A 15,614-nucleotide genomic window follows, 5' to 3' on the forward strand; every position below is an offset into this window, starting at 1 on the left:
TTCTTTCTATTTCCAGATGTGACACCAAGTACCTTTCTAGCTGTCTCCCTTATCACTTCTGCAGTAGTTACCCAATCATCCCACATATCTTCACCACCACAGAGCCCCGGTCTGACCTCTTCCCTGAATCTCACACTACAGTTTTCCTCCCCATCTTATTATTTTTTCAGTCCTCACTCTCCTCCTCCTCCTTCTTCTTCTTCTTCTTTCCCAAAACCATCCTACAGACCACCATCCGATGCTGTCTAGTTACACTGTCCCTTGCCAACACCTTACAGTCTCCAATCTCCTTCAGGTTGCAAACATAGTCCACCTGTGTGCACCTTCATTCACTCTTATACGTCACCCTATGATCCTCCTTCTTCTTAAAATACGTATTTATCACTGCCATTTTCATTCTTTTAGCAAAATCTACCACCATCTGCCTTTCCACTCTCCTCTCCTTAAGGCCATACCTACCCATCACCTAATCATCACCTAATTGTGCAATCCTAATGGTTGGGTTATTGTTTAATGTTTAATATTTGCTGTAGTTTGCCTGTAGCCTCACTTGAGAATTTTATTGTACAAACTGTCACTGACATTTGCACATATGACAAATAAAACTTAAAACTTAAACAAAAGGAGCATGCATGGCACAAAAAAATAAAAGACTAGGGGTTTTCAAAATTTGTCAGGCACTGTATAATTAATTTTTTATTAAATATGGAAAAACAATTCAATTTGTTTAAAATAAAATGAGTATTATTAAGCTTAACTGAATGACTGATTTGATTTATCACTATTGAACAAGAACTGCTGTTTACATTTACATGAATAAAGTTATATATTGATTTTCTGCCCTTGTTTACAGAATGTACAAAGAATATCTACAGGTAAGTGAACAGCTATGTCATTTAGCAAGGATTTTAACCTTCAGCTGCTCAGTTAAAAGAATTAGATAATTGTGTGTTGCTCTGAACAAGGGTGTCTGCAAAATGCTATAAGTGTACATTTCTATTAGGAACCTACTATTTTTTGTACTGAGCATTAAATTAATATTTTCTCTTCAATGTATTAAAAATGTTATTCCATAAAGAGAGGTTACTGGGAGAAAGGTAATGGGAAAATCACTTTGTTTTGCTCTATAATAATTATTGTTAATAATAGGTTGACAACATAGACCTTAATTAACCCTTGCTTTATGTTCACAATTTGAAAATCACATTTCACTATTGAGTCGAGGTAGCCATCCACATGAAAGCTGATGAGGGGTATTACAGGGAATACATTTATGGCATTTGGAAGAGGCCATTATTCAAAGAAACTTACAGCTGTAGCTGTTAGAACTGTAAAGGCCATGCTCAATGGCTGTGATGGAATTTTACAACTTACATTTTTCTATGTTTATAAATTCATCAATTATTTGGTCACGTAATCACTCGTACGTCCAAAGTGCTTCTGTTCGGACACTTGGTTTTGTAATTATTGATATGTGCGACAAAAAAACATTCTTCATAAAACTGCCTGGGGAGGAAAGAAAGTACACTTCACGTACGTTTATTGTCGTAAACCAGAGTGTCGTAAACCAGGTGCTGCAGAGATGGCTTCGGATAGGGCGGGCGGTGGTACGATTATCGTGCTCAGCGAGGCCGCGGTACAAAATCATGGCGGATGGCCCCAGGTGCCAGCGTAGAAAGCAGACGAAGCCAAGGAGAAAAAACGGTGAGTGGTCAGTGAGGATCCGGACAGATAGAAACAAAGGCGTATTTGCTGATAACTATTGGCCAGTTTTTTAGCGTTTAATCAACTAGTATGGCTACTTTATTTTCCAAGAGCTGAGTAAATGTGTGTAGACTTGGTTTAAAAGGATAGCTTAAAATGAACCGTTAGCTTGTCTACCTGTTTAAGAAAGCTGTTCGGTGCCACCGTTATCTAGAGTAACCCTCCACTGTTTTTCGATGGTTTTACGTGGCCTGTGGCGTTTATTGAATAACAAACCATGTAACTTATTTTCTGGAAACAAACAGACAAAAAGATTTTCAGTATTCAGTTTGTTCTTTGCATATAGCATGCTCTATAAACTACTTATCCACGTCCATTGTACTTCGCTATTATAATTCAGTCTAAGTCTTGCAAGTCTTCGCTTGCCTAAATAAGTTGGTAAATAAGTATAAAGTTGTCTAAATTAAAATATATTTTTACTGTCTAGTGTGTCCCCTATACTTTGCGGTGGCTGTTTGAATGTTGTATTTTACGTAATTGTTGTAATCGCCAAACTAAGGTCTTCAAAAGCAGTGAGGAGTTTGGTGCTACTTGGTTGTGTCAATATAAGTTGATGCGCTTCCTTTAAATAACACCAGGACTGCGTTGTACCGTTATAGAAGCGTGAGCTACCTTTTTCTTGCGTGCGTGTGCGCGTGCGTGCGTGCGTGCGTGTGACGCGGGAGCCTCGCACCGCCCCGCGTAGGCTACCGGAGCCATCACCGTATCTACCTGAACGATGAGCGGAAAAAGAACGGCGCAAGCTAATGCATTGTATAACGGATAAACCTCCGCTTCTTGTCTTCGGAACAGTTGAAGCACAAACCTTGGAAAGGAACTGTCGCCCGAAATCCGTTCCTATTTTTAGGAGCGAAAAAACGAGGCGCGTGCACGGTGCAGCAAATGGCAACTTGTACAGGTAGAAAACAGATCATGTTCTGATTTCTGCGGTGCAACAAAGACATGTTTTTTTTTTGTGTGTGTGTGTGTGTGTGTATGTGTGTGTATGTATGTATGTGTGGCTGAGAGTGCGTGCGCGCGCACGTTCAGTTTCATGATTTTGGGTTTTAGTTAGCCGTCCTGTCTGACTGCCTGTTATAGTTCATTTCGGCACGTTCGTTCAGCTCGATAGTCGGAGGGCGAACAAGAATAAAAGTAGCGCATAAGGTGGTTGGTTGGTGTATATTGCAATGATGTGCTGCTTCCTGTGTAGCGTTTTATGTAATGTAGGTGGGGCCGGAGTGGCGGAGCAGACCGTTAGATGATGCAGTGACGAATGGGGTTTGGCTCTGATGTCGGACGCGAGCCAGGTAGTCTAGGTGATGTAACACTTTCATAGGTGATTTAGCTTGTGTCTCATTAATTTTCTGTTGCAATTGTCTCTAAAATATCACCCACGTTATGACATGTTAAATGTTTTCGCACGTGGCACAAAAGTCATGAATCCTGAGGTTTATTTTTAAAATATGCATAATTTGCATATTATATAATGCATATAATAAATGTCCTTCCACAAAATCTTTTTTTTTTTTTTGCTCTTAATTCTGTTGATACATTGAATGTATACTTAGATGATGGAGTGCATAGTGAACATGTATAAAAAATACATTATATATAGATTAATACATATAAATGTGGCCATGGAGACATGTAGCATTTACTGATTGTACTGTTTACTTAATTTAACTAATTTTGCTTTTAATATTTGCATTTTGTGAATTCAGGGATTTTCTGAACACAGTTATAAATCAGATCAGACAAATAAGAATAATGAAATAAAAGTAATATTTAGGAATGTCTGATGAGAGTTAAAGGTTTTTGCATGTTTGTCACACTTTAATGTTTCAGATCATCAAACTAATTTAAATATTAGTAAAAGATAACACAAGTGAACACAACATGCAGTTGTTAAATGAAGGTTTTTATTATTGAGGGAAAACAAAATCCAAAACTACATGGCTCTGTGTGAAAAACTGTTTGCCCCCTAAATAACTGGTTGGGCCAACCTTAGCAGCAACAACTGCAATCAAGTGTTTGCGATAACTTGCAATGAGTCTGTTACAGCGCTGTGGAGGAATTTTGGTCACTCACCTTTGCAGAATTGTTGTAATTCAGCCACATTGGAGGGTTTTCGAGCATGAACCACCTTTTTAAGGTCATGCCACAGCATCTCAATAGGATTTAGGTCAGGACTTTAATTAGGCCACTCAAAGTTTTAATTTTGTTTTTCTTCCACCATTCAGAGGTGGACTTGCTGGTGTGTTTTGGATCATTGTCCTGCTGCAGAACCCAAGTTCGCTTCAGCTTAAGGTCACAAACAGATGGCTGGACATTCTCCTTCAGGATTTTTTGGTAAACAGCATAATTCATGGTTCTTTTTGCTCAGCAGGTGTTTTGGTCTTGGAACTCTGCCATGCAGACCATTTTTGCCCAGTCTTTTTCTTATGGTGGAGTCATGAACACTGACCTTAACTGAGGCAAGTGAGGCCTGCAGTTTTTTGGACGTTGTTGTGGGGTCTTTTGTGACCTCTTGGATGAGTCGTCACTGTGCTCTTGGGGTAATTTTGGTCGGCCGGCCACTCCTGGGAAGGTTCTCCCTGTTCCATGTTTTTGCCATTTGTGAATAATGGCTCTCACTGTGGTTCGCTGGAGTCCCAAACCTTTTCCAGACTGATAGATCTCAATTACTTTCTTTCTCATTTGTTTCTGAATCTCTTTGGATCTCGGCATGATGTTTAACTTTTGAGGATCTTTTGGTCTACTTCACTTTGTCAGGCAGGTCCTATTAAAGAGATTTCTTGATTGCGAACAGGTGTGACAGTAATCAGGCCTGGGTGTGGCTAGAGAAATTTAACTCAGGTGTGATAAACCACAGTTTTAACAGGGGCAAACACTTTCCCTCAATGATCGAAAATGTTGAGCTATTTTATGAGTTGCTTAGTAGCTCCCAGTTTTATAACCACAATGATTGTATAAGACTGTAGAAAGAACATTACTTATAATCACACACTCCAGTGCTACTGTTAGTTCTCACTCTCCAGTGTTCTGTATTGTTTAAAGTCTCTGATCACACTCTTGATATCACCCAGATGAGGATGGGTTCCCCTTTTGAGTCTGGTTCCTCTCAAGGTTTCTTCCTCATGACGTCTAAGGGAGTTTTTCCTTGCCACAGTTGCCACGGCTGCTCATCAGGGATAAACACACACTATTCACCTGGACTGTTGATTTCTGTAAAGCTGCTTTGAGACAATGTCTGTTGTGAAAAGCGCTATAGAAATAAACTTGACTTGACTCAATAATAAAAACCTAATTTAAAAACTGCATGTTGTGTTCACTTGTTATCTTTTACTAATATTTAAATTAGTTTGATGATCTGAAACATTAAAGTGTCACAAACAACATGCAAAAAAATAAGAAATCAGGAAGGGGGCAAACACTTTTTCACACCACTGTATATTCAGTGCAAAAGTATTTAGACCCCTGGGGGGGGGGGGGGGTGTATTGTCAGCAACAAAGCTGGTGGCTTTATAGATGCGGCATGCAGTGTAAATGTCCATGATAGAAGGAAGAAAGACCCCAATGATGATCTCCGCCGTCCTCACTATCCGTTGTATGGTCTTGGGTTCTAAGATGGTGCAGTTCTCAAATTAGGCAGTGATGCAGCTGTTCAGGATGCTTTCGATGGTGCCTCTGTAGAAGGTTGTGAGGATGTGTAATGGAAGCTGTGCCTTCCCCAGATTTCTCAGAAAGAAGAGATGCTGCTGGTCTTTCCTTGTTATGGAGCTGGTGTTGAGGGACCAGGAGAGGTTTGCTGCCAGGTAAACACTAGGGTATATATTGCTCTCCACAATTTCCACAGAGAAGCTGTTGATGTTCAGTGGGGAGTGGTCAATTTGTGACCTCGTGAAGTCAACAACCATCTCTTTTGTTTTGTCTACTTACATTCAGACCCCCTTAACTTTTTTCAATTTTGTTATGTTGCAGCCTGATACTACAGTCATTCGAATTTTATTCTCGGTTATCCACATCCAGTTCCCCATAGTGACAAAAATTATATATTTTTTTGTGAATTGTTTGCCTCTAGTGGTCTAGTGGTTAGGATGGGGTGCTCTCAACGCTGCGGCCCGGGTTCGATCCCCGGTCAGGGAACCAACCCCAGCCACTCTTAGTGCCGGTCCCAAGCCCGGATAAATGGGGAGGAATGCGTTAGGAAGGGCATCCAGCGTAAAAACATGTGCCAAATCAAACATGCGGATGATCCGCTGTGGCAACCCCTAATGGGAGAAGCCGAAAGAAAATTGGCCTTCTGGAAAGTATGTTTATTTACTGTATATATACAATATATGTACTCAATACTTGGTAGAAAGGCTCCTTTTGCTTTAATCACTGCCTAATTTTGGTGTGGCATGGATTTTTTTGGTCTCGTTTCTCATTTTCCTTTTGACAATACTCCATAGATTTTCTATGGGGTTCAGATCTGGTGAGTTTGCTGGACAGTCAAGCAAACCAACACCATGGTCATTTAACCAATTTTTAGTGCTTTTGGCAGTGTGGGCAGGTGCCAAATCCTGCTGCAAAATAAATAAAGCTGGTCAGCAGAGCATGAAGTGCTCTAAAACTTCCTGGTAGACGGCTGTGCTGATCTTGAACTTGATAAAACACAGTGGACCAACACCAGCAGATGACATGACTCCCAAAACCACCACTGACTGTGCAAACTTTACACTGAAAACAAGCAACTTTGGTTCTGTGCCTCTCCTCTCTTTCTCCAGACTCTGGGACCTTGATTTCCAAATAAAATGCAAAATTTTCTTGCCTTTCATCTGAAAAGGCGACTTTGGCTCAATGAGCAACAGTCCAGTCCTTTTTGTCCTTTGCCCAGGTAAGACGCCTCTGACATTGTCTCTGGTTCAGGAGTGGCTTGACACAAGGAATGCGTCAGTCAGTCTGTGCCTGGTGGCTCTTGAAGCATTGACTCCAGATGCAGTCCACTCTTTGTGAATCTCCCCCCAAATTCTTGAATGGGCTTCGGTTCACCTTTTTCTACCACATTTTTCCTTCCATTCAACTTTCCAGTAATGTGCTTGGATACATCACTCTGTGAACAGCAGCTTTAGCGATGACCTTTTGTGTCTTACCCTCCATGTGTAGGGTGTCAAAACCGTCTTCTGGACAACTGTCAAGTCAGCAGTCTTCCCCCATGATTGTGTAGCCTGATCCAGACTGAGACACCACAGGTGTTTTGAGTTAATTAGCTAATTAGAGTGTGTAACCACGAGTCTCCAAAATTGTAACTTTTTCACAATATTCTAATTTTCTGAGATACAAAATTTAGGGGTTTCATTAGCTGTAAGCCGTAATTATCAAAATTTAAAGAAAAAAACAGTTGACATATCAGTCTGTGTGTGGTGAATCTATATAATAAACGAGTTTCATATTTTGAATTTATTTACTAAAATAAATCAACTTTTTAATGATATTCTAAATAATTGAGATGCACCAGTGTTTGTAAGTATTCAGACACTTTGCAAAAAACACTTAAAAATGAGCTTAGGTGCCTCACAGTTCACATTGATCATTGCTGAGATCTTTCTACATCTTGACTGGTGCTTTCCTGTGAAAAAGTTTATTGATTGGACATGATTTGCCTCTATAGAAGGCCTCACAGATAACAATGCATATCAGAGCAAAACCCAAGTCATGCGCTCAAAGGAACTGCCTGCAGAGCTCAGAGACAGGATTGTAAGGCACAGATATGGGAGGGCTACAAAAAAAATTGCTGCTGCACTGAAGGATCCACATTGAGCACATCAGCCTCCACACTTCTCAAATGCAAGAAGTTTGGCACAACTCAGGACTCTTCCAAGAGTTGGTGACCTGGCCAAACTAAGCAATTGGGGAAGAAGTGACTAAGTAAGAGAGCTGACAAATATTGTGATGGTCACTCTGACTGAGACCTGGAGATCTTGTGTGGAGATGGGATCAAAAAGTTCCAAAAAACAACAGTCGCTGCAGCCTTCCACCAATCCGGGCTTAATGCCAGAGTAGATAGACGGAAGCTTATCTTGGTGTAAAACACATGCAAGCCCACTTAGTTTGCTTTCAGGCAGCTGAAGGAGTCACAGAATGTGGGGATAAAGATTCTCTGGACTGATGAAACAAAAATGTAACTGTTTGACCTCAGTTCTAAAGGTTATGTCTGTAGTAAATCCGGCACCACTCTTTACCTGCGCAAAACCATGCTCATGAATGTGGTATCATGATGCTGTGGGAGTTTTTTTTATGCAGCAGGGACTAGGCCTTGCTGCCAAGGGTACCAAATAATAATAATAAAAAAGTGTCAAATAAAGGGTCTGAATACTTAGCTACATGTGATAATTCGGGTTTTTTTTTTTTTTTTTTTTTTTTTTTAAAGGTACAGACATTCAGTGTTGTTCTCGTTACTAAAAAATAGTAACTAGTTACAGTTACTCGTTACTTCATTCAAAAGGTAACCCCGTTACTTTGTTGATTACTTACACCAAAAAGTAATGCGTTACTGTTAAAAGTAACTTTTTTAATGTTCCCATTAATGCCCTTTTATGCGTTATGGTCTACAAACACAAAACTGACTTAAACACAAAGTAATTTTTAAACACTATTTTATTAAAGTCAGACCAACACAAACTGAATATATCACAAGGATTTCTGAAATAAATAACAAAACAAGCTGAATAATATATTCACAATCAAAAACTAAAGTGGCTTCTGCTGCTGTGTTGAGCTCTTAAAAATGTTCCTTTCACAGCTGAAGTATGAAAACTATCAACAATGTAGAACAGAACACCGGGTTAGCTTCTAGCTACTAGCTCCTCAGGCATGGAGGTCCTGGAGGAGCTTCAACAGATTGGACTTGCTGTTTATCGCAGTAGATACGAGCTTCGAACCAGAAAGACACAGCTTACATTTGACTAAAAAGTTTTTGTCTTTATGCTCAACTAAAGTGAAATAATGAGCATATTTCCACTTTGAGAAACTCGTCTTGCTCTCGCCTCGACTCGTCATTACTGCCGCACAGACCTGAATAAACGGAGACACGCCCACAGCGCGTCTTCCTCGTGTATACAGAGGGTAATCCACCAATCCTACAATGCGTCTTCTTCGTCTTTACAGTGGTTCATCCACCAATCCTACAATGCAACGCTGCTGTAAGCAAGTTAAGGTGTAGTCTACACTTCAGCCGAAATTAATTAATTTATAAAAGTAACGGGTAAACGCACCATACGGTAACGGTAATGAAGTTACTTTATTTTTAAAAGTAACGCGTTACAGTATTAGTTAATGTAAAAAGTTACCGTTACTGCCCAACACTAACATTCTGGGTGGTTTCTAAAATAAACAAAAAAACTAATTCTAAACAGCAGTTAAGCATGCAAAGTGAAGTAAATTGTGTAAATCAGCATTTGCATTGATTTTAATGATAATTGCAAGTTGACAACCATGCATAGATAAATTATTATAAAAGCTAATACATTGTTTTGGCATTTTTTGTAAAAAAAAAAAAACCAAACAGACCTTTTGTTCAGTTGTGAAGATAAAAGCATGTATAGATGCTATATATATATAAAATTTATTTAATTTTGTATACAGGTAGTTGTTGACTTACGACCTATGCAACTTACGACCATTCGACCACAATCGCTAGCCGCGGCATACGACAGTGCGTACCAGCTTCCGGCATAATTTGACAGTACTGTACATATAGCCTACTCTACTTACGACCAAATGTGTTACAACCAGTCTGTCGGTCCCAATCGTGGTCGTAAGTCGACGATTACCTGTACTAATTTAATGCATAAATTAAATATACAAGCAAAGAAAACCAGCATTTGAATGTAGTAAAGCAGCAGTAATTCATGTTTGAATACATATAAGTTACTGTTGTAGTAAACAAATGCTATTAAAAAATGAAATGGTGAAACGTAGCAAGCTAACAGGTCTGATTTAAAAAAAGGAAAAAAATATGCATTGGTGTACAAATGCATAAGCATTTGTTAAAAACCACAACAGTGACTAAAAAATTTATTCGTTTACTGCTGCTGTTATTTGCTGCTTTTAGATTTACTGTTTGTTCGCTGTGTTTTAATTGAATCCATCACTATATCGCGAGTGAGCTGATTGCGCAACCCGATGTTTGCGAGTCACAACAAGAACAGATCCAGTGCGACTGTTTCGAAGTTACCAACAGTTTACACAACAGCACTTCATTAAACTACACCATTTTCACATGATAAGGATTAAACAGTTTTGCTTAACGTGCTGATGTTTCGCCATCCGTGACTTTTGCAGGATGCGCACTTTTTCCTGCTGCCGGTTGACCTGTACTTTCCATTTTCTCGCCATTTCACAGCGCCTGTGTTTTCTACCGTCATGCTAAACCGAAACTTAAGCAGCCCAACAAATCGATAACGGCATTCATTGACAATGGATTTCATTATCGATTATTAACGTTTTTATTGATTAGTTGTTGCAGCCCTACACATATCGCTGGCCTTTGTTGGAGAGTGGCCAAAATGAAGCAAAAAGTGTACAGAAAGTGCCATCTGAAAGCATGTAAGTGACTCAGCTGCAATGTGAGAGAAGGTTTTGTGGTCAGAGGGAGAAGGTGTAATCAGAGGTTTTGTGGCTGATCTTATTCATTCTTTATTATCGCATTATCTGTGTAAAGCTGTTTTGAGACAATGTCCCTTGTTAAAAGTGCTATACAACAACAGTATATGTGGTACAAACATAACACTTAAGCAACTTTGGAGTGACTTAAGAACAAAACGTTGTGCTACAGAGGCTATTTTCCAAGATCACATAGTAGCATACTAGCAGTACATTGTTGTGGATAGTGGCATGCACTACAAAACTGTTCTACAGCCAAAATGCTGTGTGAAATCGAAATAAAAAAATAATAAAATGATTTTAAAATCTTGTGAACTCAGTTTATTTACAATAGAGCATAGAATACATGTTCAATGTCCCAAAGCAGCTATACAGAGATAAATAAATGATAAAATCGGAGTTTATATGTGCCTATAAGTTTTACAAGAAATACATTCGGAATTGAGAAAATTAATCAAACGTTTTTTTTTTTGTTGGAAACGGGCTTCCATAAATTCATGCCAAAGAAAACGACAAAGGCAAAGGTGATAACTAAGTGGCTCGGGGGAACAAAACATTGACATTTTGGGTCTATGGCCAAAAACTCCCCAGATCTTAATATTGACTTCTTGAATAAAGTTAGTTAATTGTCAAAATGACAAACATTAAAGCAGCAGACTTTGTGAAAATTAATATTTGTGTCATTCTCAAAACTTTTGGCCACGACTTTAAATTCCAAGAATCTGTAAAGATTTCTGGACGGAAGGGATAATGGTGAAAATCAATATAGGATGCCCATGATCTTTGGGACATCAGGTGGCACTTTATTTTAAAAAACAAGAATGTTTCTGTTATGGAAATCATAAGAAGTCATTATCTGTGAACACAGTTTGCCGTTTCATCCACAAATGCAGTTTAAACTGTCATGCAAAAAAGAAAACATATGTGAACATGATCCAGAAACTCCATTGCCTTTTCTAGGCCAAAGCTCATTTAAAATGGACTGAGGCAAAGTGAAAAACTGTTTTGTGGTCAGGTGAATGAAATTTTAAAATCCTTTTTGGAAAACATGGACGGTGTATCCTTCAGACTTTTACATTACGTCTGCCTACAGTCCAGACCATTCACCCTTTATAAAACTTTGCCCCACCATGAAACAAACAAAAAACGGCAGAGAATGTTTTTTTCATTGGTTTAAACATTTGATATTTTTTCTGATCTTTTAGGAATAAAATATAGATTTATGATATTTGCAATAATTGCATGCTGTTTTTATTTACATTAATGATTTTAATGATCAGAAGGACATAAACCTGTTCATGCGATATGCTTAACAGATATGTACTATAGCAGTGGTCTAGTGTGTTTGTGTGTATCTAATTCATGTCTATGATATCAGTTAGCTGTTACAGCACAGTGTTCACATGCGCTATTTGCATGATGTAAACACTCAGTTGCATTCACACTTCTAGATTAATACAGCATCTTTCATGTGTTGACGTGAAATTATGTCCCACCCTTTCTCATTTGCCCTGATGATTCTGCGTTGTTGTCTTCACTAAACAGCTGAAAATCCAGCATGTGTCAAAATTGTGGCATGCTGTCCTGCATGGCTTAGTGATGCCAAGAAACACAGAGCAGCGGAGCCATACTGTCATTTTCATGAGCACTTTGGCATGCTTATCTCACTTGTGTTGCTTTGGGCATTTATAGACCCTTGTTGCATTTAATGTTGATTATCACCTCAAAGCAAGTGCAAAAGGTGTTTGTACTCTCTTTATCATTCTGCCACAGTACTTGCTACAGGTTTTTAGAGCCAATTTGTTGGAACTGTGACTTGTTTAGTCCCTTAGTGATGTTTTGCCTTTTTCACTACTCTGTGCACTTTGTAGTCAAGTGAAGAAGCTTTTATTGTCATTTCAACCAATTTATAGCTGATGCAGTACACAGTGAAATGAAACAATGTTTCTCCAGAACCCTGGTGCTAATTGTAGTATGCAACCTTATATTTGTCTGTGTTTGTGGTAGCGAGCCCTGGGCATCAGTGCAAGATTTCAGATTGTTACAGATGTTTTTATCCACTTATAGCTTCTAATGATGCTTTTCTGAACTATATCCTCCACAGCTTTTCTGCAACAGCTTCCATAAACATGCTGATGTCATCGGAGCTGCTCCTGAACATGCCACAGTCTGCATTATGAAGTTTGTCTTGAACAGCTGCCATTAATTGGTCCAGTGAAGTATAGGGCTGTGTATCCGCAAGAATCTCATGGTAAAGGGGTTGCGATGCAGCATTTCACAGTACATTGCAATACTATAATCAAGGCGATATATATTGTGATATTTCTTAGTTTAGGAATAGGATATAATTTTAGGAAAGCCGTCATTAAAAACACCACTATATGCAAACCATAAGCAAAAATATTATTTTAACCAGAACACAGTGGGATCTACATTTGCATTAAATATAACATTTCACAGCTAACCCCTTAAACCTACCCATACCCATAAGGGTAAGTGTGTGGCAGTGGTGTGGTTATAAGTGTGTGGCCTCCACAAAGTGTAACCATGAATACATGCATATGTTGTTCATGAGCTTTTTATTGCCATTTTAACATATTCCTTCTGAAAAACAAACCGCACATAAACAAAACATATTTTCTTTTACTCTATCACTATTAGTAATAGTAGTAATCACTATTACTTTTGGCAGAAGTTATACTTATAATTGTTCTTACAGCAGCTCCCCAGGAAACAGGTGGATATCAATGCTAAGATTATGCTAGTACTTCCTGTCACTGTTTAAGTTCAGAGATCTGCCTAGCTTTCAGGATATAAACTCAAAACAAAACAACTGCTATGAATCTTGTATGAATTATATATATATATATATATATATATATGTGTGATGAGCCTGTGCCTTGTAAAAGGAGTGTAGTCCAGTATCCATTTGCCCCTGGTAGACCAGGTGATATTCTGATAGATGTTGGGTATTGTGCGTTTAAAGGGGCTTGTTAAAGTTCCCGTCAATGTTTGCAGCATCCGAGGTGATAAGTCTGCTGAGTAATAAACCCCTTCATGTACTTCACATAAAGTAGTGTCTGTGTTCAGCTAAGGTCAAATATATTCAGTGCTGACTATGGCTCAGTTATATTCCATAGAAGAATAAAGGACTACATTTGGTGTTTTAAGAGTTCCAGGTTGGGTGTACTTTAGTGTTATCTAATCAAATAGGTAAATGCCTTGCATTAGATAATTGTTGCACTGATTAATATGTTTTAGCTGGCAAAAAGTTATTTAACCCTAGCTGAGGCAGAGTAGCTTCTTATTTATTAAATAACTGACATATGACATCTGTGGTCCTAAGCCATTGTAGCAGACTGTTTATATTAATTACAGTCCAAATCCATTTTCATAATTCTTGAGTTGCTCGTAATGGATCTATGAGCTGTTCATGTGAAAGGGTGTTGGGATGGATCAGGCGGATCCGTAAAGAAGAGGAGACAGGAACACTGGTACGTCAGTAGCATGTTTGACTTAACAGAGAGGGGGAGAGAAAGAGAGGGGGTGTTGTGGGGGGGGGGATTATTAAGTAGGCTTGTTGTACTTAAAAGTTAGACACAGTACAATGTGCTTAGGATGCAAGTGGGGACTTTGGCAAGATATAACTACACTGAACAAAATTATAAATGCAACACTTGTTTTTGTTTCCATTTTTAATGAACTGAAATCAAAGATCTAAGACTTTTTCTATGTACACAAAAGGCCTATTTCTCTCAAATATTGTTCACAAATCTGTCTAAATCTGTTAGTGAGCATTTCTCCTTTGCCAAGATAATCCATTCACCTCAAAGGTGTGGCAGATCAAGATGCTGATTAGACAGCATGATTATTGCACAGGTGTGCCTTAGGCTGGCCACAATAAAAGGCCACTCTAAAATGTGCAGTTTTACTGTATTGGCAAAACAGTCAGTATCTGCCTCATGCAGTGCAACCATTTGCCTCTTCCTTGCATAGAGTTGATCAGGTTGTTCAATCAGGTTGATTGTGGCCTGTGGAATGTTGGTCCACTCCTCTTCAATGGCTGTGCGAAGTTGCTGGATATTGGCAGGAACTGGAATAGGCTGTCGTATAAACCTATCCAGAGCAACATGCTCAATGGGTGACCTGTCCGGTGATTATGCTGGGCATGCAAGAACTGGGATGTTTTCAGCTTCCAGAAATTGTGTACAGGTCCTTGCTACATGGGGCTGTGCATTATCATGCTGCAACATGAGGTGATGGTCGTGAATGAATGGCACAACAATGGGCCTCAGGATCTCGTCACAGTGTCATTGTGCATTCAAAATGCAATCAATAAAATGCACCTGTGTTTGTTGTTCATAACATACGCCTGCCCATACCATAACCCAGTGGTCCCCATCCCCTGGGCCGCGGACCGGAACCGTTCTGTGGGTCATTTGGTATCGGGGCTGCACAGAAAGAATAGAAAAACTTACATTAATTTAGTTTTATTTATTACCTGATTCTAAATGGTTTTATTTTGGAAAATCTGTCTATGACTCACTTTTAATGCATTTCATGATGCCTGCCTTGGCCACATGTCTTACCTACATCCACTACCTTTTTAAAGGGGCTTCTCCGGCCGGTAACACATAATACATTACCGCTAAATTGAAACCCCCAAGCTAGCAAAATGAACAAGAAACAACACCGTGAATTCACGTTTATTATTATATTTAGAAAATACCAGTTTTTATGCCAGTCATATCATTTTATTTTGTTGTATTTATCCGCCACATTTTAAAGGCCGGTCCGTGAAAATATTGTCTGACATTAATTTGGTCCGTGGCGCAAAAAAAGGTTGGGGACCACTGCTTTAGAATATTTAATTCATTTAATTTTGTGTAATAATTAAATGTCGTGTCCATAAATGAAATATACAAACATTAAAAAGAAACATTTGATCGTAGTAAAGCCCCAGTAAATCAAGTTTGAAAACAAAGGTTACTGTTGTAGTAGACGAATGGTTTAAAAAGAGAAAGGAATGGAGAAACACAGCAGGCCTGATTAAAAAACTAGAAAAACAATGCGAAAATGCATGAATAATCATTCATTGAAAACCACAACATGACTAAAAATTTAATTGTTTACTGCTGCTGTTATTTGATGCTTTTAGATTTAGCGTTTGTGTGCACCATTTTAATTAAATTCATTACTATGTCACGAGTGACAAAACAGTC

General features: G+C 38.8%; 1 protein-coding gene across 7 annotated transcripts in view; it reads left to right on the forward strand.

Moving 5' to 3' along the window:
• The first annotated feature begins 496 nt into the window (after positions 1-496).
• Positions 497-15,614, forward strand: part of zeb1a (zinc finger E-box binding homeobox 1a) — a 45,945-nt gene continuing 30,827 nt past the window's right edge. For 2 of the 7 annotated variants that reach the window (XM_083525508.1, XM_083525510.1), the window contains exons 1-2: positions 497-1,704; positions 12,497-12,643. Coding sequence is in view for 2 of the 7 variants with exons in the window: in XM_083525504.1 (XP_083381630.1) it covers positions 1,347-1,704 (358 nt within the window). In the remaining 5 variants the exon portion in view is untranslated. Of the gene's footprint in view, positions 1,705-2,128; positions 2,663-12,496; positions 12,644-15,614 lie in introns of those variants that run through there. The other 5 variants (XM_083525506.1, XM_083525504.1, XM_083525509.1 and 2 more) reach the window with 4 other exon arrangements.

This window comes from Silurus aristotelis (genome assembly GCF_946808225.1).
Source record: "Silurus aristotelis genome assembly, chromosome: 22".
Taxonomy (NCBI): domain Eukaryota; kingdom Metazoa; phylum Chordata; class Actinopteri; order Siluriformes; family Siluridae; genus Silurus; species Silurus aristotelis.